The sequence below is a fragment of the Pollicipes pollicipes genome, unplaced genomic scaffold, assembly GCF_011947565.3.
Source record: "Pollicipes pollicipes isolate AB1234 unplaced genomic scaffold, Ppol_2.1 Scaffold_7262;HRSCAF=8765_pilon_pilon_pilon, whole genome shotgun sequence".
Taxonomy (NCBI): Eukaryota; Metazoa; Arthropoda; class Thecostraca; order Pollicipedomorpha; family Pollicipedidae; genus Pollicipes; species Pollicipes pollicipes.
In genome coordinates, this window is record NW_023597055.1 from 5,513,754 (window position 1) to 5,534,504 (window position 20,751).

Below are 20,751 nucleotides of genomic sequence, written 5' to 3' on the forward strand. Positions count from 1 at the left end.
GTGGAGGCTCGTAGATTGCCCAGCCTGCAGACGAGCAGTAGAACCGCGGGCGGTGCGGTGAAACGAAAAGACACGCTTAAATTAAACCACGTTTATTTACTAGATTGTCCATGAAGTCCATTCTGCTCAGTGCTGCAGACGTCACGTTCTCCTGGCATTGCATGCCTGTCAAATGACGCTGCAGCTGGCGACCTGTGCGCAATCATCGTGGCTTGGGTACACAATTACACACAGAGATGGGTGGGATATAAATTCACTTGTCTCAAACGAGGCAGTTCGCTATCCTAATTGAGTGGGATAGGGATTCACTCAAATGCTGGATACCGTTGAGCGATCATAAAATATGGGGATAACGAAAGTTTTCATTCTCCTGAATATAGAACAAAGTCAAATATCATAACGAGTATGTTCTTAGTGTTTCATCAAAGAATACTGAACATGTTCGGGAATTTAAGATCCCACCAAAGAAGGCTCACCAAATGGGTCTGTTAGTGTCCACGAACAAACAGCAGACATTTATTCCAAGCTCCAACAGCAAGTCCTAGAGTCTGGGTCGGCAACCATTTCTACCTGTATGGCATGAAAGTAAGACTGGTGATGACCCAGTTCGTGCCGGTTCCTACGAGGCAATCCAAGATAAGTCCAAAGTTTCTGTTTGCCAGCATCTCACCCAGCCACTTTCACCAGCACCCTCACCACACAACAGCGGTCTCAGCGCGACCCGAACCAGCAGCAGTCTAGCCCCTCAGTGCGCCTGCGAATCTCCTCCGGCTCGTGACTCGTGACCCGTGACTCGTGACTCAGCCCTCCCCCTCCCCCCCCCCCCCCACCGTCTCCGGCGGCCGCCATCCGCCCCGCCCGAGCCGAGCGAGCGATCGTTGTGCTTTCCAGCGCTCTGTCCCCATGGCGCGAGTCCCATTATGGGGCTGCTTTGCTGTTTACGACCAGGCAGCTGGAACGTAATGAGAATTCAAAGCATTTGATGTCTGATGAACGGACGACCAATATTGCACCACGTGGCGCGACGGCGTCCAAACGACGGTCGTTCGAAACGTTTCTGCGGATTCTAGAGATCTTGTTGCCATTGTGCGACTGTCACGGTCTCAGAGCCTGGGAATGTTGTGGACATACCCCGTACGCCTCTGTCTAACGCCTTCATAGTATAGACAATGCCAACCATCAAATGCCAGGTCGTTTGTAACTGTGATCTACTCGCTGCTTTGGTTTTGCCTTGCGCTGGATTTTGTGTCTCGCTGTCAGTTCCATGCGAGTTGGGCGAAAGACTCGCATTTAGGACACGCTCACATGTTGACAGCCCGTCATTTGATTATATGTTCTGTACAACCCTGGAAATAAAATAGACGCCAACATTTCGTAATCTGTACATCTCTTTGAATAAAAAAATGCAATAAACGACGGAGGAACCATTAAATTTACGACACCCCAGTTGTAGTTCGACACCCCAGTTGCAACAACTGCCGACCTTCTGTCGTTGCGCCCCTGCCGACCTTCCGTCGCTGCACCCTTGCTGACCTTCCGTCGCTGCGCCCCTGCCGACCTTCTTTCGTTGCGCCCCTGCCTCCGATCTCCCCTGGGTGTGCCCCTGACTTCGGCCGCGGCCAGAGCTGCGCATAACCCCCTACTCCGCCTGTGCTTGCCTGTGACCGGGACCACGTGTGACGTCACCTCTGCTCTCCCCTGGCTGCACCCCTAACTGTGCCCCTGGGCACGTCTCTGGCCTTGACCCCGCTGGTTAGGCCCAGCTGGGTCATGACCTTTGTCTTGGCCCGGCTGGATGCGTCTCTGATCATGTCCCTGATATTGACCCCGCTGAGTGCGCCCCTTACCTTGGCCCCCGCTGGTTGCGCCCCTGACCTTGACCCCCGCTGGGTGCGCCCCTGATCACGCTCCTGACCTTGACCCCCGCCTGGTGCGCCTCTGATTGAAACACCACTTGACGGCGCCCGACCCCGACAGGTCATCAGCTGGACTTCGTGGTGGCCGAGACGTACGGCAGGGAGAGCGAGAGCCTGCGCCAGGTGGTGCGCCTGTGGAACAGGAACGTGTCGGCCTACATCGGTCCGCAGGAGACCTGCGTCCACGAGGGCAGACTGGCGGCCAGTCTCAACCTGCCCATGATCTCATACGTGAGTGGGCCCTGATAACCAGCGGTCCGCTGTGTGTGTGTGTGTGTGTGTGTGTGTGTGTGTGTGGGTGTGTGTGTGTGTGTGTGTGTGTGCGTGTGTGTGTGTGTGTGTGTGTGTGTGTGCGTGTGTGTGTGTGTGTGTGTGTGTGTGTGTGTGTGTGTGTGTGTGTGTGTGTGTGTGTGTGTGTGTGGTGTGTGTGTGTGTGTGTGTGTGTGTGTGTGTGTGTGTGTGTGTGTGCGTGTGTGTGTGTGTGCGCGCACAGCGTTTCGCCTGGGCCGGTCGGCGTTGATTCGCTTGAATGATTACCATACTGAGCCTCGACACTGGAATGATCTATACGCAAACATGATATAAATTGTATATACGCGAGTGTGATACCTGTCTGGTCGTGGCCTGCCCGTGAAAATACGTGGCATCGGTAAGGACGGTGAGCTGTTGACATAAGGTCTTACGTCCGGTGTAAGGTGCATAAACTCCCATCCGTATGTACTCAGCATTCTCCGACATCCTCGACGTGATCATTTCTGAGGTAGGAGGCAATGGCAATGCAGCGCATACATGCTATGATGATTTCTTTTTCAGCAGGTGAGTACAGTCTTAAGCCTTAGTTGCCGTAGAGGCCGGACTTTGTCAGCTGATGCATTCAACCTCCCCTCTCGGCCATGATACACGGTGTTTCACTTGAAATATAAGCGTTGAAAAGAACGCGATTTGTATAAAAGAACATTTGTTAACATATTTATTTATGTCACAGATTTTTGAACGCTTGGTTTTTGTTTTCTATGTTCAGCTTCAGCCGCCAAGCGAAGCGTTTTCATGACAGCTGCCAGAACGCGAACACACTTCTCCAAATTCCAGCACGATCTACAGTTGCAACGGCTGGAGATTAAATCCTACCATGCCTTCCCTGTTTCCCGCCCTGGTTACCAATAAATGCACTCATATTTCATCAGCGCGGGTGCTGGCAGGATAAACAACTTCTAGAGAAACTGGAGCGTGTAGGGCGGTATGAAGGCGCGGACCCGGCCACTCCATCCCTCCTTCACAAGACTTCTGAACGTTAAGATGCTGCCTGAAGCCGGTTGCTCTTAAGTGGATTGCCCTGACTTCAGGCAATAAAGGCAAGAGGCATAGGCACAACCGGTCAGAAGCCTAGAATTTTGACCATTGTCTGCTGAATGTCATGCATACAGAATGTGTGCGATTAACGATGTTAGTATGTACAAACGTCGTCGTTAGTCTCGAACCACTTGTTTGTTGTCATTTTAAGGAGTTCGTTGAATTGTAATGTGCTTATTGGCGGTCGCCAGAAGACCATTCCTCTCTACCCGTTCTTCTTTGCCGGTTTACCGCAAGCCGGTCTGCTTTTCCCCGGGTACAAAGTTTAGTTGGGTTGAATCTTTCTTTTCCAGCATTCACTCGACCGCTTGCTCCTGTAATCAGATCCCTTCGACGTTTTAATCAACGGTCTTCACCGTGTTTGTCGCGGATCCCTAGCCCACAACCGTAGCTGTGATGCGGTGCGCGAAAACACGAGCCAGGGCACGCACCGCTCTGCCACTACACCAGGTATGCCGCGACAAGTCACCCGCACTGGACGATATCACTGACCATGGCTCCACACCGCCAGACGCCATCCGCCCTCCCCAGTCTGCGGTGGTCTTCCATTCTCCTTGCAGAGGCGCCTAGTGTGCCTGCGACCAGGCTTCATTCTCCAGTAAGCTCAGCACGACAGCTAAGAGTGATCGCTGAGTCGTCATCGCGTCACGTTGAAGGATGGGGCGCATTCTAGTCACGTCCGCTCCATGCGACGCCATGGCATAGGGCCATGTTTAGGGCCATGTTGCTGATCGTCTTGATGAGTTGGAAGGCGGGCATCCCACGGCCCCAGGTGGTGCCGACACTGGTCAAGGCGTTCAGCTGCGTTCCAAACGAACAAAACCGACGCACCGTGGACTTCAAAGGCTTGTTCCTGGCTTTTCTTTAAATGAAAGGCTAGACGGCTCTCGATAATTCTTGTCACATTTTCTCTCTGGCAAGGCAACATCGCTTCAAATGTTGGAAAACATTTAAACCAGACCTACCAACCAGAGGGCATTATCCGGTGGGAATGTGAAGGGTAATTAGGGAACTCCTCAAGCCGAATTTAGATGTCGGCAAATAAGAGCCCAGGACCTTAGCCGTGCAGGCAGTGCCATCAGGTAGACCCTGACTGGAAGGTGATGTGGTCACGTGCGCTGAACCAAACGTGTCTGCTGTGGTAGTTGACAGCAAGGGAAACTGAACAGATAAAGCTGAAAAATCAGGAGCAGAGGGCCTTTCTTGGTTATATCTGGGAGGTGTTTCCACTGGCATAGAGTCTTCGACAGGAGTGAGATGCCGCAAGTTAAGTTCTGTGATTCAAGAGTTTTTATTTTTTTGCTTGCCTGTTTGTTTGTTTTTTTGTTTTTCGTTGTTGTTTTCTTTTCCTTTTTTGCTGGTCGGCTGTCCTGCGTCGAATGGGCGCCGACTCGAACCTCTGTCCGTCTGGGCCGGCTGTCCCCCGTCGGACGGGCTCCTTGTCGAACCTCTGTTCCGCGTCGGACGGGCTCCTTGTCAAACCTCTGCCCCGCGCCGGACGGGCTCCTTGTCGAACCTCTGTCCCGCGTCGGACGGCCCGTGTCCTAACCCCGGATTGTCGCATAGAGCCTCTGACACCCTGAGCAGGATTAATGTTCCGCGGCGGTCCCGCTAAGTGACTAACCGGTGCTGGTGTGCGGAGAGGTCGGTCAGCACTGGGGGGCGGAGCAGGGAGCCACGCGCGCCGCGTGCCGAGTGGGAGGGTAACGGCTCTGCCGGACCCGGGCCGTCGTCACATCTCACACAGCACAGCATGTAAAGTCGGCGCAATGTATCGGCTGGGAATGGGCACGGTGCAGCTGTTTGAGCAGCGCTGGGCTCGGCATCTCACGCGTGACGGTTCATCAAAAATGCGTTTGTACAGGTGCGGTGCCTATTAATATAAGGAGTTTGTTGCTAGTCTCCCCCCCCCCCTCCCCCAGCGCACCTCGACTGCAATGACTGGCGCTGCGGGTGTCTGTGAATACCCGCAGGGCCGGTCAAAACCTTTTCTTGATATCTCGTTATGAGTACCCTGGTGCATTCGTATTCGTGCGGAAGCATAGTGTGGACGTGTATACAACCGTGCGCTTGCCTTACATGTGTGTGGTAAAAGTGGAGATGATCGGGCTCTTGGCCCATATTACAGAGAGCGCTTCGTCTGCCTGCCGTGATTCAACAAAAATGAAAAAATAGCCCAAGTATGCTTAACCAAACCGTTAATATTTGGGCCAATCGCATGCATACCGGTATGGTCCCGAAAATTTGAAATTGTTTTGATGTGACATCCCAAAGCCTGTAGGTAACTAAGCGGCTCATGTGACAACCCAAAGCCTGTAGGTAACCAAGTGGCATCATGTGCGTACGCATTAGAATGTGATCCAGCCGGGGGCGGGGGGGGGGGGTGGCAGTCAGGAGCGCAGTGTGCCAGGGCGTGGGGGGAGGGGGGCAGCCGCTGGTCCTTGCTGGGCCTTCCGGCAGAAGCGGCGATCCCAGTGTTTTAACTGCTTTTCTTCCAAAGCTTGGTTCGGAAGTGTTAGCTTTCCTCCTTGTTGCCATCGATCGATTGTATCATAAATGGCTGAAGTTTCGTGCTTACATCAGGTAAGGAGCATCACCTGGAAGTAACGAGCAGCTCCAAGCCTGTCATCATAGCTGCTGCACGGAGAGCAATTACTACAAACATTTTATTTGCCCGCTGAATTGGAGCCATCTGGAGACGAATTGTTTGCCGCATTCGCAGGGATCCTCTCGCAGAGCCTGCTTGCCCGCCTTTACGTCAGATGGCAGCATCATCTAAACAGCATGACCGCGCAAACAGTGTTTTCACTGGTAGTTACAAAGAGGAAACGTTATGAGCAGCTAAATGATTTTTTGTGCAAATGAAATTAAACTTGACCAATTATACCTTACTTGCATGAGTAAGCCATTGGGCCATAATGAGTTTGTTATCTGCAGGCGATAGTGCCGGGAGGTCAGATTGGGACGGTCAGGTCAAAATGCTTCATTAACCTCTGATGACTTTAAAAAGGTGTATGAAAGGAGTATGGGTGAAAGATGTATGAGTGAATAAACATGCAATGCTTCCGGAATTTAGTTTGCTAAGGGCTAGAACTGAAGGTCAGCTTAAGCCGGTGACTGATGTAGGTTGCATGGAAGTAAAACAGCTGGTTGAAAAAAATTAACAAGACCCAGGTGAACAAGGCCACGTCAAAACGTGTCAGTATCACCAGTTATATATCGAACCACGCCTTGAACCGACATTTCTCATCTAAAAGACGCGTTGGTCAGTAACCTGATCAAACCTTGGCTTAGAGGATCGCATTATGTTCAAAACTGTATGTTGCAGGAGTTACTGGAAGCGTACTGAAGCTACTGCAAGTGGGCCTGCAGCTTTGTGAAAAACAACGTTTGATGTGAATGCCCGCCTACATCCTACATTTTACCAGAACAAATTTCGTTTAAGCCCAGCCAATGCGCGCGTTAAATAGTATGCAGTGAAAAGGAGGCATGTTATCTGTTCAGTTTCCGCTGCGTTTGACCTCCGTTGACCTCCATGGCGACAAAGCCATGTGACAGCATCGACCTCAACCGGGCGCAGGCACCGGTGGATTACGTGGTCTAGTGGCATTCGCGGAATCATTAGAAACAAGACACATCATCGTAAATAAATAGTGTTTGTGGGCACATACCCATTGGGTTCCTTTTCTGGCAGTCGCGGTCGCCGCTGACTGACTGCTGTCCTCTGCGCCGGCGTAATTATGGTGACACGCGACATCACACCTGGGTTCCTTGACCTTCTGGAAAGTCGCCCGACTAAGAACTGATGCGGCTGAGGCACGCCACTGATGACTACCGCGGTCAGTGGTCGGTGTCCGATTTCTGGTCTATCGGCCGCAGTGAGATCACCAGCCCGCGCGTGATTGTCACGGTCGTCCACTGAAACTGACTCGGGAGATCGGCGTCGTAAGTCCCATCGACCAGCAGACCACGGCACTACTTCTGCCCGTGAACTGCCGTCCGGCGGCCACAGCGACGGCTGCTAGCCCAGAGCACTTCGTGTCCTCGTGTCATGCCTGTCAAGACAGCCCACCGTCGGCCCGCGGTCAACAAACATCCTCGTGTCTGCGGCGTCAAACTGTTGGGAGCGCTCACGTCATTGATCACGGCAAACTGGCTTCAGCCCACCTCCTGAAGACTTTTCAGTGACGTCCAATGCGCTTGCCAGTTCGCCTCTTCAACTAAGTTTGTACACCATCTGGTCCACTGCGGCGCATTGGGAGCGCTGCTCGCAATAGCCAGCTCTATAGTGATGCGCTGGTCTACAGCTGCAAAGTGACTGAATTCTTCTTCTCCGCTAGTGAACCCTATGGCCCCCTCCCCACTCACACACTTGATGGGACGAAGCGCGGTGTTGTCTTTCCCTCCAGAAACTGCTGTGGCTTAACACTTGAGTAAGCAGGAGTCATTATTTTAAACCTCGCCATGATTCGCCGTCTTCATGACGCGGACTAAGACTGACTGACTAGTTCTGCCGTTTCGAAACTGAGAAAGATAGAGACTCGCAAAATAATCAGCGTATTTATCAGTTTTATGTTCTTAAGTCATTAATGAACTCCACCAGGTTGAGTCAAATGTCAAATTTTTCTGGCAATCAAACCTTATCAGCTTAACACGCTCATATGTGCTGTGCTCCGCAGTGACACGAAACTTAACAGACTTGTTCCTTGCTCAATTCTGAGGACCAATACATTTAGTTGCATGCGTTTTGGCCACTTAGAAACAAGAAATGCTAGAGATACGTTTTTGATTTCAAAACACATGCACAATGGATTCCCTGGAGGCAACCGGAAGTTTTGATGCGATTGCTCGACATGCGATTGCCGGAAAGACATGTTCAGCAAACCTTGGGGGTTGCATCGACCACTCTCGCTTCCCCTTATCAGAGCGTTGGTTAAAGGGAGTGTTCCATATTTGTATGGGGTTTTGAACGGAAAAAACATCTTGAAGATCATTCTATGTTGTTTACAGGTACACCCTTCTACAGACCTAAATCCCTCCAATTGCTGAGTTATAGGCCCGCGAAAATATCCAGACTATTTCGGGTAGACTATTTCAAGGCTATCCAGGCATCCATGACGCCATAATAATGTCATTCAAATCCTGACATTTCATTAGCCATGCGGCAATCAAGGCCGAGAAGAATATCATTGCCGAGTTGTTCATATCTGGCGCTCGTGAGTACGATTTCCAAATAAAACGGCCCTCAATTGGCTCCCAATGTTGTGCAAGATACGATAACGTAACCAAACAATGACGCGTTGAAAAGCATTTACTAAACAGAGAAATTGTGTTGTCTAGAGCAGTCTTTTCCACCCAAAAGCATACTATTGGGCATAAGTCAGCATTGAGACACGTGCGTCCCTTTAAGTCCCTTTAAGCTGTGAATTCACGACTGTGGAGATGCCCACAAAAGAATCCCAGTTCACGTTGGCCACAAAGCGCAGCCACAGCATGAACGGTCGAAGTTCGTACCCCTCCTCAAGCCAGTACGGATGACGAGATGTGACGGTCGCAGGTCATGTACGCTGACAAAACTCCACCCCAGCGGAGCAAACCCGCCTGTTTTGCCATCCGCGTCTGCGGTGTGTACAAGTGAGATGTCCCTGGTGCTCCAATTAACCGGCAGCAGGTGCAGGCTCAGAGAATCACAGTTGACCCCCAGTTGAACTCCAGCTGGCTCAGCAAGTCCCAGTGGACCCTCAGTTGAGCCCTAGCAGGCTCAGGGAGCCGCAGTCAACCCCCAGTTGATCCCCAGGGGCTCAGAGAGTCCCTGTTAACCCCTCAGTTGACCCCCAGCAGATCCAGGGAGTCCCAGTTAACTTCCAGTTAACTCCTAGCAGACTCAAGAAATCCCAGTTGACCCCCAGCAGGTTCCTGGAGTCACAGTTGACCCCGCGCCCCAGCCATACGGGAGCGGTCTGGGCTACGAGGCTGCTGGCACGGCCGGACAATCCGATAAACCATTGGGGCCGGTCGATTCAGTGTCTTCTCTGATTCTACGCTTACCTGCGATTACCTAGAGATTTTCTCGGCTGATCCGGCTCAGCTGATGAAGATTTGATGGTGTGCGGATCGACACAATTCACGGAAAAAAGCTTAATATTCGTCTCTGCGGGTGGACCACCCTGCTGTTTAATAATTTTCAGATACCTTAGGTTGATGAATCATTGCACTGGTCGCCTGAAGCCCAACAGCAGTGGTTGAAGACAGCTGACAGCAAACAGGTAAAAAGTGGCATACCAAGAGCCAGAGGTTTGTTCTGGCTCATGCGAGGAAGTTTTCCAGCTGGCCAGGCCACAGCACGTGCGCAAATGACATCTTCCTGACCAAGTTTCTCATCCTGACATGCCCGTCACCGTCAGCTGCAGACCTTAAAGGTCAACCGTCCCTTGTCTGGCCCGGCAGTTTTGCACCAACTTCGAGACGTCGGACAAGAAACTGTTTCCGACGTTCGCGCGCACCCGACCGCCTGACACTCAGATCTCCAAGTCGGTGTTGTCGCTGCTGCTGCGGTACAGCTGGATGAAGGTCGCCTTCCTGTATAAGGACTCGCCAGGTGAGATGGATGACCGGACCTGACCTGACCTCGGCCTTGACCTCAAACCTCGACCTGTGACCCGGCGATTCGAAACCGGTAACCGGTTGTGGCTAGCTGCCTTACTTGGCTTGACCGACATTTCCTAGCCTGACATGACCTGATCTGACCTGACCATTTGACCTGACCTGACCTGACCGATCTTCACCCGGCCTCAGCTGAACAAAATAACACGGCACCACTCGGGGCAGTCCGCCAGCTGCGGTGCAGAGGAGCAACCCTTTGACCAGGACCTGGTATCCCGGAGTCTAATTCCGTGGCTGGAAAAACTTATCCGGATGCGAAAATGTCTGACTATTCCGTAACTTACCTGCGCTGCGCTTGCATATAATACCGCGAATGTCGCGTTCTAGGAAGGCGCGACAACCACAGTGTCGCTTTTCTCTGTTCTCTCGAACACTCGTAATAACATCTAGCCGTGCGTTATGTAAGGCAACGATTATCGGAACCGTTTTAACGATTATCGGGACTGTTTTAACTATATCGGCACCGTTCTTGCTCTGCATATTCCCCTGTCGGTGATGCAATGCCCCGAAGGGCGCGTTTGAGACTGTTTGAGCGGGTTCCCAATCTCCATTTTGGAAAATGACATGGAACCTTAATCATCAGACATTTGACAAGTGTATTAGGGTAATTCACACCGCATATTTGGTGATTTTAGCCCATATTCGGAAGAAAACATGCAAAGCAAAACGCGAAGATGAACACGAGGGACACATGCATGCAAGTTAAACGCGTGCATAGATGTAGCACCAACCTACATGCATGCATGCGGGACAACCTAAGCTGCTGCGGAGTGTTCCCGCAAGTGGTTCTTTAACGCCCGTAGTTTGGCTGACACCTGGGGTCAGCTGCTGCGGAGTGTTCCCGCAAGTGGTTCTTTAACGCCCGGGGTTTGGCTGACATCTGGGGTCAGCTGCTGCGGAGTGTTCCCGCAAGTGGTTCTTTAACGCCCGGGGTTTGGCTGACATCTGGGGTCACCTCAGCTCCCAGTCCCCTGGCAGGGATGATACAGTCATCTCGCCCAAAGTTTTGACGCATGACACGTCAATCCAGGGCGCTGAAGTGAATCATGTGAATCAATGCAGACGTTGATGTGAATCATGAGCGCCCGAGTGCTTGGCTGCGGGCCGCTTACACGACGCTCGACGAGAGTCGGAGCTTGTTTTCGAGCGTTCATGACTGCCGCCACGTTTTGATTTAGCCGTGTGTTGCCAAGGAGTGACGCCATGAAATGATGTCACGCGAGAAAAACCCCACGTTTCCGCCGGTGGTGACTGATTTGAAAAACGCCAAAGCGCTCCCGCTGCCAAATGTCAGCTGGTCTGTTTCGTCACGACTTGGCGCACGCGTGAGGGAGGGAATGGAGCAGCAGCTGACTTTTACGAACATTTGGGCCCACGTGTGAATGTTAATGTAAGGCAACGGGGATGATCGCAACACCCAATGTCCGTAACCACCAATTCCTAATAACACCCAATGTTCGAAGCACTTAACGTAGCACAACCACTGATGAAGTCATAACATCCAATGTAGCATAAACCCTAATAAATCACGGCTTCCTGTGGGCTCGGCTCAGCGGGGATGCCAAGCGGTAGCTGATGTGTTATGATAGCGCACGTCAGGAGCGCACGTAGGCTATCGTGATGACTGGGCTGGGGAGGTCACAACTCAAAGTAGTTGACTGGAAGCCTGCTTCAGCGGGCCGCAGGCGCGTGAGATTTGTTGCTCAAAACCACATCTGACGTAGTCGTTGTGCTTATTTGTGTGTGCTTGCTAATTATCCTAGCATTAGCATTTAGGCACTTCTTGTGTGCTGTAATGCATCTACAATGCGTTATAACGCATCTATAATGCATTACAGCTATCAATTAGCACCTGGGAGCCAATATGTGCCTACGTTCACATAGAGTTCGCCTCCGGCCAACTCTATGTGAAGCGCTGGCTCACGCATGCCAGTGAACCCTGGGGACTCCATGCTCCGAGTATGGATTGGCCGTGGTGCCGGGTGTTGGCAGATTTCGCGTATTGACTGTTCCCTGTGCTCACGTCTGTCTCTAACGTCGTGCGATGTGCACGTGACGTGTCGATGTTTCCGTCACTTGTCGTGGTGGCCAGCTCTCGGCGTGGCGAGTTAACCCTCCCGTGGCGGCACGTGCTGACACTCCCGTGGCGGCCCGCGTTGACCCTCCCGTGGCGGCCCGCGTTGACCCTCCCGTGGCGGCACGCTCTGACCCTCCCGTGGTGGCCCGTGTTGACCCTCCCGTGACGGTCCGTGTTGACCCTCCCGTGGCGTCACGCTCTGACCCTCCCGTGGCGGCACGCTCTGACCCTCCCGTGGCGGCACGCTCTGACCCTCCCGTGGCGGCACGCTCTGACCCTCCCGTGGCGGCCCGTGTTGACCCTCCCGTGGCGTCACGCTCTGACCCTCCCGTGGCGGCCCGTGCTGACCCTCCCGTGGCGGCCCGTGTTGACCCTCCCGTGGCGTCACGCTCTGACCCTCCCGTGGCGGCACGCTCTGACCCTCCCGTGGCGGCCCGTGTTGACCCTCCCGTGGCGGCACGCTCTGACCCTCCCGTGGCGGCACGCTCTGACCCTCCCGTGGCGGCCCGTGTTGACCCTCCCGTGGCGGCACGCTCTGACCCTCCCGTGGCGGCACGCTCTGACCCTCCCGTGGCGGCCCGTGTTGACCCTCCCGTGGCGGCACGCTCTGACCCTCCCGTGGCGGCACGCTCTGACCCTCCCGTGGCGGCCCGTGTTGACCCTCCCGTGGCGTCACGCTCTGACCCTCCCGTGGCGGCCCGTGCTGACCCTCCCGTGGCGGCCCGTGTTGACCCTCCCGTGGCGTCACGCTCTGACCCTCCCGTGGCGGCCCGTGTTGACCCTCCCGTGGCGGCACGCTCTGACCCTCCCGTGGCGGCACGCTCTGACCCTCCCGTGGCGGCCCGTGTTGACCCTCCCGTGGCGGCACGCTCTGACCCTCCCGTGGCGGCACGCTCTGACCCTCCCGTGGCGGCCCGTGTTGACCCTCCCGTGGCGGCACGCTCTGACCCTCCCGTGGCGGCACGCTCTGACCCTCCCGTGGCGGCACGCTCTGACCCTCCCGTGGCGGCCCGTGTTGACCCTCCCGTGGCGTCACGCTCTGACCCTCCCGTGGCGGCCCGTGCTGACCCCGGCCGCGTGTTGCAGAGTCCGAGCTCGGCGCCATCGGCGAGACAATCGTCTCGGTGCTGCGGCGCGGCGGCGTGTCGCTCCGCCACGTGGTCACGTGGAACCAGACCTTCCACGTGGGGTACATGGACAACCCGTTCACGGATATCCTGCGCCGCACCAAGGATGACGTCAGGAGTGAGTCATGGCACGGGCTACAAGGCTAAGGCTAAGGCTAGGGCTTAAGCTAAGCCTAAAATACAAGCTAAGTCTCTAAGGTTCTAAGTCTAAGCTGGGTCTCAGGATGGCCTGGCCGTTGAAAACAGTTTGCACGCCGCAGTTTAAGGCGTGTCGCCGCACTGAGGTCGGCTGAGATCGTCTGCAGCCGTCGCTCATCCTCGCGGGAGTCGGTGCAGGCGAAAGTTGCTTGTGGAGGGAATCGAACCGGGACTACACGATCCACGTCTGATGCGCTCGTTACCAGTTCACTGGCGCTCTGACGTTGGAAGCTCATAGGAGCAAGTGATTGATGCCAGTGGAAGGATTTTGTTGGGTATTCGCTATCTCAGATGTATGCTTACCAAACTGTCCAGCTTAGCGTGCAGATGCTCAGCATATACGAACAGACATGCATGCACTGACAACGGGCACTAAGATGTGCACCAGACGACGCATGTATGCATGAGTTGGGAGGATGTGAGAGTGTCCACTAGTGCACTAGCACAAACATACGTCCACTAGTATGTGTGTTTGTGTGTGTGTATATGGATCACCATGGTATCAATTTAGTATGGGAAATGCACGAATATCTGCGTTGTCAGATGGGGGCTCTTATTCTCACAGTAATCAACATTCAGTGCACCAGGAGGCGCACATTACAGCTGCATCGATTATGGTCAGAATGAGAGTTCCCCACTCACGACGCCGAAACACCAGGAGCTCAATGCCCTTTTTCCTTATATCAAGTTTGAATTCCGTGTGGTGACATCCGAAAAAGCAGTGCTTACGCTCACGTTCTACATGGTAATATGCTGGCAGCATCCCGCGGTTAACCCCAGCAGAGCACTGCAACAACTCACATCACTGGAGACAGGGCATTTAAACCCATGACAATACAGATATCATGACTGCCGGGTCTGAATGGCCAGGAATTCGCAAGAATTTAACTCGGGATAGCTTGGCTCGAAAATGGCGAGGTAATTCTTACGGCGGTAAAGGATGACGTCGTGTAGGGAGGTGCTGTGACGTCATCTCACAGCTGACCAACATCTTGATCGTTATCTAAGCTTATTTTTAATGCCGAAGTGGGTCGGATGGCCAGTGTCTTGGCAGCTGAACCTCATTTGCTTTTAACTACGCTGACGTCTTAGCGTCGATCAATTAATCAAGTTAATGGTCGTTCTCTTCCCAATAAGACGCCCGGCTGGCCATATTGACTGTCTCATCACATGCATTTGGTCGTAGCCCAGGCTCAAAAGTCTGCACGATATAAATTTGCTGGTGAGAGAATACTTGGGAAACGCCCCTCCCCCTCCGCCCCAACCCTCTCTAGCCGCCTGACCGCTCATCACACCAAAAGCGTTGTCTCGAAATTATAAGCTGGTGAGATGAGGCCGGCAACGATCAGGCGATCAGCTGTTAACGCATTGTATTATGTGAAAATATAGATCCCACTGTAACCAGTCCCGGGTATGTATCTGCGGACGCTTTCCGCCTGTTATTTCCCAGCATTTCCTGGTCGCGTCACTGATCGGAATGGAACTGACGTTATCATTTGATGACGTCACAGATAGAGTGACTGTCATCAGTGCGCTCGTGAGCATTTCCGATGGCGCGGCTGGCTGAGCAGGACCAGCTTCGTTTCAAAACAACAAAAAAGTCAGCGGTGCGCAGTCGGTGGGGGTGGCGAGGGGGAGGGAGAATGCCTTTCAGGTCATGTTACTGCAAATGGGCTTTCTGAACTTGACGGTGTGTTGACATCTAACGCCAGGGAAACAAAACTGTTAAGAATTATGCAGCTGGTTTCGATAACGGCACGCAGCCGACACAACAATCCATTTACATTCATTCTCCTGACATTCCTTCTCCCGGTCATTCTACGAGGAAAGAGGTTATTAGTACTGTCTTTGTGGGGCGAAAGTTCAGCGTCGGCTCAGCGCTTTTGGCCGGCGCCTGTCATGGGTTGTCTCCATTCGTGCTGCGCCTGCCATGGGTTGTCTCCATCCGTGCCGCTGCACACCCGCTGGGCTTTCCAGGTTTTCTTCGAGCGCATTGCGTCGGATCCAATCTCCACGCGGTTTTTTAGCTCCCGTCTCTGGATCCGTACCAGGCCCCGCGTATATACATTTGCCTGCACCTATACCTTATATGCATATCGTATATATATATATATATATATATATATATATATATATATATATAGATAGATAGATAGATAGATAGATAGATAGATAGATAGATAGATAGATAGATATATATATATATATATATATATATATATATATACACCGCACCACCTCGCCACGCCCGTTACGACTCTCCCGCCCGCTGCCGAGCTTCCGGAACAGATAAACAAGCCGCTGTTCGCCGCCCCCGCACCACTAAGAAAACTTAATTAACGCGTTAACTCGCCGCGTGACGTCACGTGGTCAACTTGTTGCGCTTGCGCTTACGGGCCATCTATGATTTACTCCATCACAGTCTTATCGGTCCAGGCTATGTTTAACTTTCATATTTCAAAACGTTTTCGTCGCGGACGAAGTACGAGCGATCGGTTAGCTGGACGCTATGTTTGCAGCACGCTTCATCTGCCTGCGCTCATGCTCCACACTATCTGCCTATCAACGATGGTCGCTGGGATCTCCGCCGCAGAGGACGCTCGATAGACAATGAGGTTGCTGCTGTGAAAACAGCAATCATGCGCAGAACTCAGAAAGGCAATTGTCGATGAAAAATCACCGGACCGAAAAACAACAGCCGGTTGCCAAACTCAACAACCGGCTGCCAAACTTACAACAATCTGACCCGGCATCACGACCCCGGCGGCGCGGCTAGAGCCGACAGACTGTCACACAACGCCAGAATAACTAACACAGCTGAGCATTCTGCATGTCTTCCCTCACGCAATGAGATCACAATGTTTCTCACGAATGTCTGACGCCGACAGCTTCCGAATTCAGAATTGAGCCTCACGCCGAGCGGTTCAGGCGACTTTATTGTGTCGCAAAAGGCCGGGCGGCTGCTAAACCAATGTCGGGAAAACGCGCCGAGTACCGCTGGGCTTCGCTGCCAGCGCGACAGTATCGTCCCACTGTCGACTGTCGACAGACCAGGCCTGTCAACCGACCGCAGCAGGTCCTGGTGCAGCCTGCCACACAGTGTGTTCGTCGACCTTTTAGTCGGGAAAATGGGAGAGACAGAGGTGTGCTGCGGACCTTCCGACAGCCCGCCTCGCCACCAGAGCTGTGCACCTAGACATGTGATCCCTTGCCGTGTTCAGTTTCATTCTCGCTTCTCGATGATTCGTTGCTGTTGCTGCGGTTCGTTGCTGGAGCTCTTAGTACACCTTTAACTACAAAAAAACAGTCTGGGGAGAAACTTAACACGCCCAGTGCAAGACCCCGCAAAATCTATCGTCCAGGAGGGAGAGGGGGGAGGGCCGCATCACGCCCCACCCAACTATCTCAAGAGCCATCGCAGGTAGAGTAGCGCAGTTCAATGGTAAATGGGTGGTGTAAGAAACCATATTTCGTGGAAAATTTACGAACCTCGGTCAATATTTTCAAGGTCAAATATGGTCAAAAATGTCTCCCGGGCTGGCTGGCAGGGTGGGATGAGCGCGTTTGAATGTGCGCAAAATTATATTTACATTTGTATTTTCTGACTGAATCAGGAGAAGAACTCTATTAAATCGTGATAAATCACGATGATTAATTCGGATTTTGTGTCGCCTGATTCATGTTCATGTAGGACCACTTCACTCTTTCATTCATTCATTGGCACGCTTTTGTTGGCAGGGGCGGTCAGCTGCGGTCAGTTCTATCGCCACACATCACGCCAATCTATTCCATATGTAAATCGGTGTGATGGCCAGCCTGCCACAGAGCAGCCCTCTGTTTCCGCACACCACTATTCCTCCCACATTTATTTTCTCAACTGATCAGCCTAGTTGCTTCCATCTTCTGTTAGCGGGGGCCAGTACATGTGTGTGTGTGTGTGTGTGTGTGTGTGTGTGTGTGTGTGTGTGTGTAGTGTGTGTGTGTGTGTGTGTGTATGTGTGTGTGTGTGTGTGTGTGTGTGTGTTTATGTATATATTTATATATTATTTATTTATATATAACATTTATTATATATATAATTTATATATATTATTATAGATGTATAATTTATATATATTTTATATATACATTATTATATGCATATATTTAGATGTGTGTATTTCTGTACGCGTATATCTCTCTCTCTCTCTCTTCTCTCTCTCTCTCTCTCTCTCTTCTCTCTCTCTCTCTCTCTCTCTCTCTCTCTCTCTCTCTCTCTCTCTCTCTCTCTCTCTCTCTTCTCTCTCCTCCTCTCTCTTCTCTCTCTCTCTCTCTCTCTCTCTCTCTCTCTCTCTCTCTCTCTCTTCTCTCTCCTCTCTCTCTCTCTCTCTCTCTCTCTCTCTCTCTCTCTCTCTCTCTCTCTCTCTCTCTCTCTCTCTCTCTCTCTCTCTCTCTCTCTCTCTCTCTCTCTCTCTCTCTCTCTCTCTCTCTCTCTCTCTCTCTCTCTCTCTCTCTCTCTCTCTCTCTCTCTCTCTCTCTCTCTCTCTCTCTCTCTCTCTCTCTCTCTCTCTCTCTCTCTCTCTCTCTCTCTCTCTCTCTCTCTCTCTCTCTCTCTCTCTCTCTCTCTCTCTCTCTCTCTCTCTCTCTCTCTCTCTCTCTCTCTCTCTCTCTCTCTCTCTTCCTCTCTTTATCTATCTTGCTTTCTCTCCAGCCCCAGATGCTGATGCTGTACATGATTGCCTGTTGCAGTTTACGTGGTTCTCGGGGAGTACTACGAACACCGGGCCGTTCTTATGACGCTGCAGGAGCAGAACTTACTTCAAACCGGTGCGTCCATCGTTGCCGCATCTAACCGGTAGTGTGTAAACTGAGTTACCTGTGAGCCCTCCAGAAATCAGTGGTGGCAGCTTATTCGCTGAGCTTGAGGCGCGGGTACAAACACTACTTTCCTTGCGATGTAAATGTGTAGTTCTTCCAGCTCGGCTTTTCGTCATTTGTGAACCATTGCGTGGCACTGTTAAGTCCTTCCATCGAATGGTCTGTTCATGGTGTCTCTATCCCGCTGTGTGTTGTGTTGTGGTAGCCTGCGGTGCCCTGCTCTGGCCACTACTGAAACCCAATGTGATCACGGATTGATATGCAGAATAAGGCGTTCCAGACGGCCGTCCCTCGCGCGTCTTGCCGAGCGCTATAACTTCCGTTGCTGTTGTGCTCGTCAGAGATGTGACCTGGCCAGAAACTAACTGATGTCGCTGGGCCCCGCGTGCAGGGGAGTACTTTGTGGTCGGTGTGGACATCCAGCGGTATCAGAACGCCACCCCGCAGAAGTACCTGCGCACGCTGTTCCGAGAGGAAAGCCCCACCGACCCGAGGGCAGAGCAAGCCTTCAAATACTACGTTGGTTAGTGGCGGGTGATGCACCTGACTCTGCTGGGATGAGTTCAGAACAAAATAACTGCACTTACCACAGCAATACTTGGGGGCCTGGCACTGAAGCTTCCTCGTCTGCATGTGACATTTTGTCACGAAATGTCACCATGGGTTACTGATCTGTGATGACCTTGAAATGTAACCGGCTGATACCTGGGTGGCCTAGGTCAGGCACGTGCAGTTCGATATCGTTAAAGGCTCGACTCAGTATTTTGTCGCACCAAATGGTCAAATCATGTTGGGATACTGCAATGGCAATGAGAAAATTAATAGGCCCCCTAAAAACAAGGAAAGCTGGAAGATGGGCTAATTTATCCCGGATTTTTATCCTAACTAAAAGCCTTAACTAAAAACATAGGCCAAGAAAAACCTATTCAGAACTGCATATGCCATCTAATGTCTTTTCATTTTTCTCGCTGTCTCTACTCTGTCCTGAAGAAGCGCGAGAGAGGTTTCTGCCCCCCCCCCCCTTTCCTCCCCCCCCCCCCTCCGTCGTCAGCTGTAAGCTTGCGCGGAACGCTGTCAATGCGAGGGCTATAACGAGCCCCAATTCACCTTATCTCGTCGCCATTAAAGGCCGAGTAGTGGGGGCTGCGTCTTCGGAAACTTCCGGAAATTTCCGTTTGCACTCTCGCAATCAAACCGATTGCTTCGCAATCTCTTTTGCGGAACGACGCGCCGCGGAGCCAAGTCGGCGGTTGATTTTTCCAGCGATTTCTTCTGCGCTCGTGCTGGAGGCCGCTCTACTGCGCTACTTTGCTCAGCAGCTGAGCTTGTGCGGCCATAACAAGCGGCGAGTCAGACGCTGACATCACAGCCGCCGCAGGTGCCGACTCTGCAGCGGAGGGCTCTGTCAGCGGTTGGCTTCTCACTTCGCGACGCCTTCGCAATTGAGGATTACAGTGTCTCAGATTCTGGTAGGCCTTCTACCAGCAGGTCTTAGGACTGTTGAGAGTGTTTCAGGATTCAGCATGAGATTTGTTTTGTCTTTCCTGCGGAATGATAAGTCAACCGAATGGTATTCAGATTTCCAATCGCCTTCATGCAATACGCTATCTTCGCTTCAAGGGCCAACTGTGAGCATCCTAAAACATCACCTCCCCACACTGATATTACAGCACCAGTGTCAATTCGGTGCAACTGTGGCAGCATGTGTCACCCTGGCAGCTCCTGATAAGTCACCTTGACACCTGACCCCAGGCGTGATCGGGTCACCCACTATCGGGTTCGAGGTGCTGACCAGGCTAGTCAACGACTTCATGGAGCTGCCGCCCTTCAACTACACCAACATCCTGCGGGAGTACGGCGGCAACATGAAGGTGAGGCGACCGGCAGCCGCTCTGGTGATGATATGCTTTCCTTACGCGCCGTTAGAAAGCTCACCTTTCAACACCGAAAAAGTAGGCAACGTCAGCACGCCGTTCTTAAAAATGCACCGGGAGCGAGGGGCGACGGGACTCGGAGACGGCTGATCCAGGCTGTTTGTTGTTGATGTGCGCTCCCTGCCGTATTCGCCACGGTCGGCAGCTGCAGTGAATGCGAAAGTGAACTGCGATTTTGCGAACGGGTGGAGATGAGGTCCTACGAACGGAGGGACGAATTTCACAGATGGAATAGATGCTCGGAGTATCGTTCTGGTCTGGTGTGTTAGTTGCACGTCTGGTGTGCTAGTGTAGTTAACACTAGCATCGTTCTCGTCTGGTGTGTTAGTCTAACTAACGCATCAGACGAGGACGATAGATGAAACAATAACTTTAAAAAACGATATCACGATAACGATAGGATACGATGCGATAACGAAACGATAAAAACGATATCACTGTAAAAAAACGATATCATGTTAACAGTACACTGACGGGCGGCGGGATTTGACGCGATAGATGACAACACTGGAATATACTAGTTACATTGGATAAACATGTAACATCTTAAGACGATTGCAAGTGAAGAAATGTACACCAGTACTCTGGTTTGTATGAGTCTGTTCAGAAATCACCTGACCTCGTTCAGT

At 52.2% G+C, this 20,751-nt stretch overlaps 1 protein-coding gene across 1 annotated transcript in view; it reads left to right on the plus strand.

Moving 5' to 3' along the window:
* The first annotated feature begins 236 nt into the window (after positions 1 to 236).
* The window catches only part of LOC119114151 (speract receptor), a 59,684-nt gene continuing 39,169 nt past the window's right edge, over positions 237 to 20,751 (plus strand). Inside the window, exons 1-7 of the mRNA XM_037238361.1 lie at positions 237 to 240; positions 1,978 to 2,147; positions 9,714 to 9,864; positions 13,093 to 13,251; positions 18,060 to 18,137; positions 18,580 to 18,711; positions 19,941 to 20,059. Of these exons, the coding sequence (XP_037094256.1) occupies positions 237 to 240; positions 1,978 to 2,147; positions 9,714 to 9,864; positions 13,093 to 13,251; positions 18,060 to 18,137; positions 18,580 to 18,711; positions 19,941 to 20,059 (813 nt within the window). The remainder of the gene's footprint in view (positions 241 to 1,977; positions 2,148 to 9,713; positions 9,865 to 13,092; positions 13,252 to 18,059; positions 18,138 to 18,579; positions 18,712 to 19,940; positions 20,060 to 20,751) is intronic.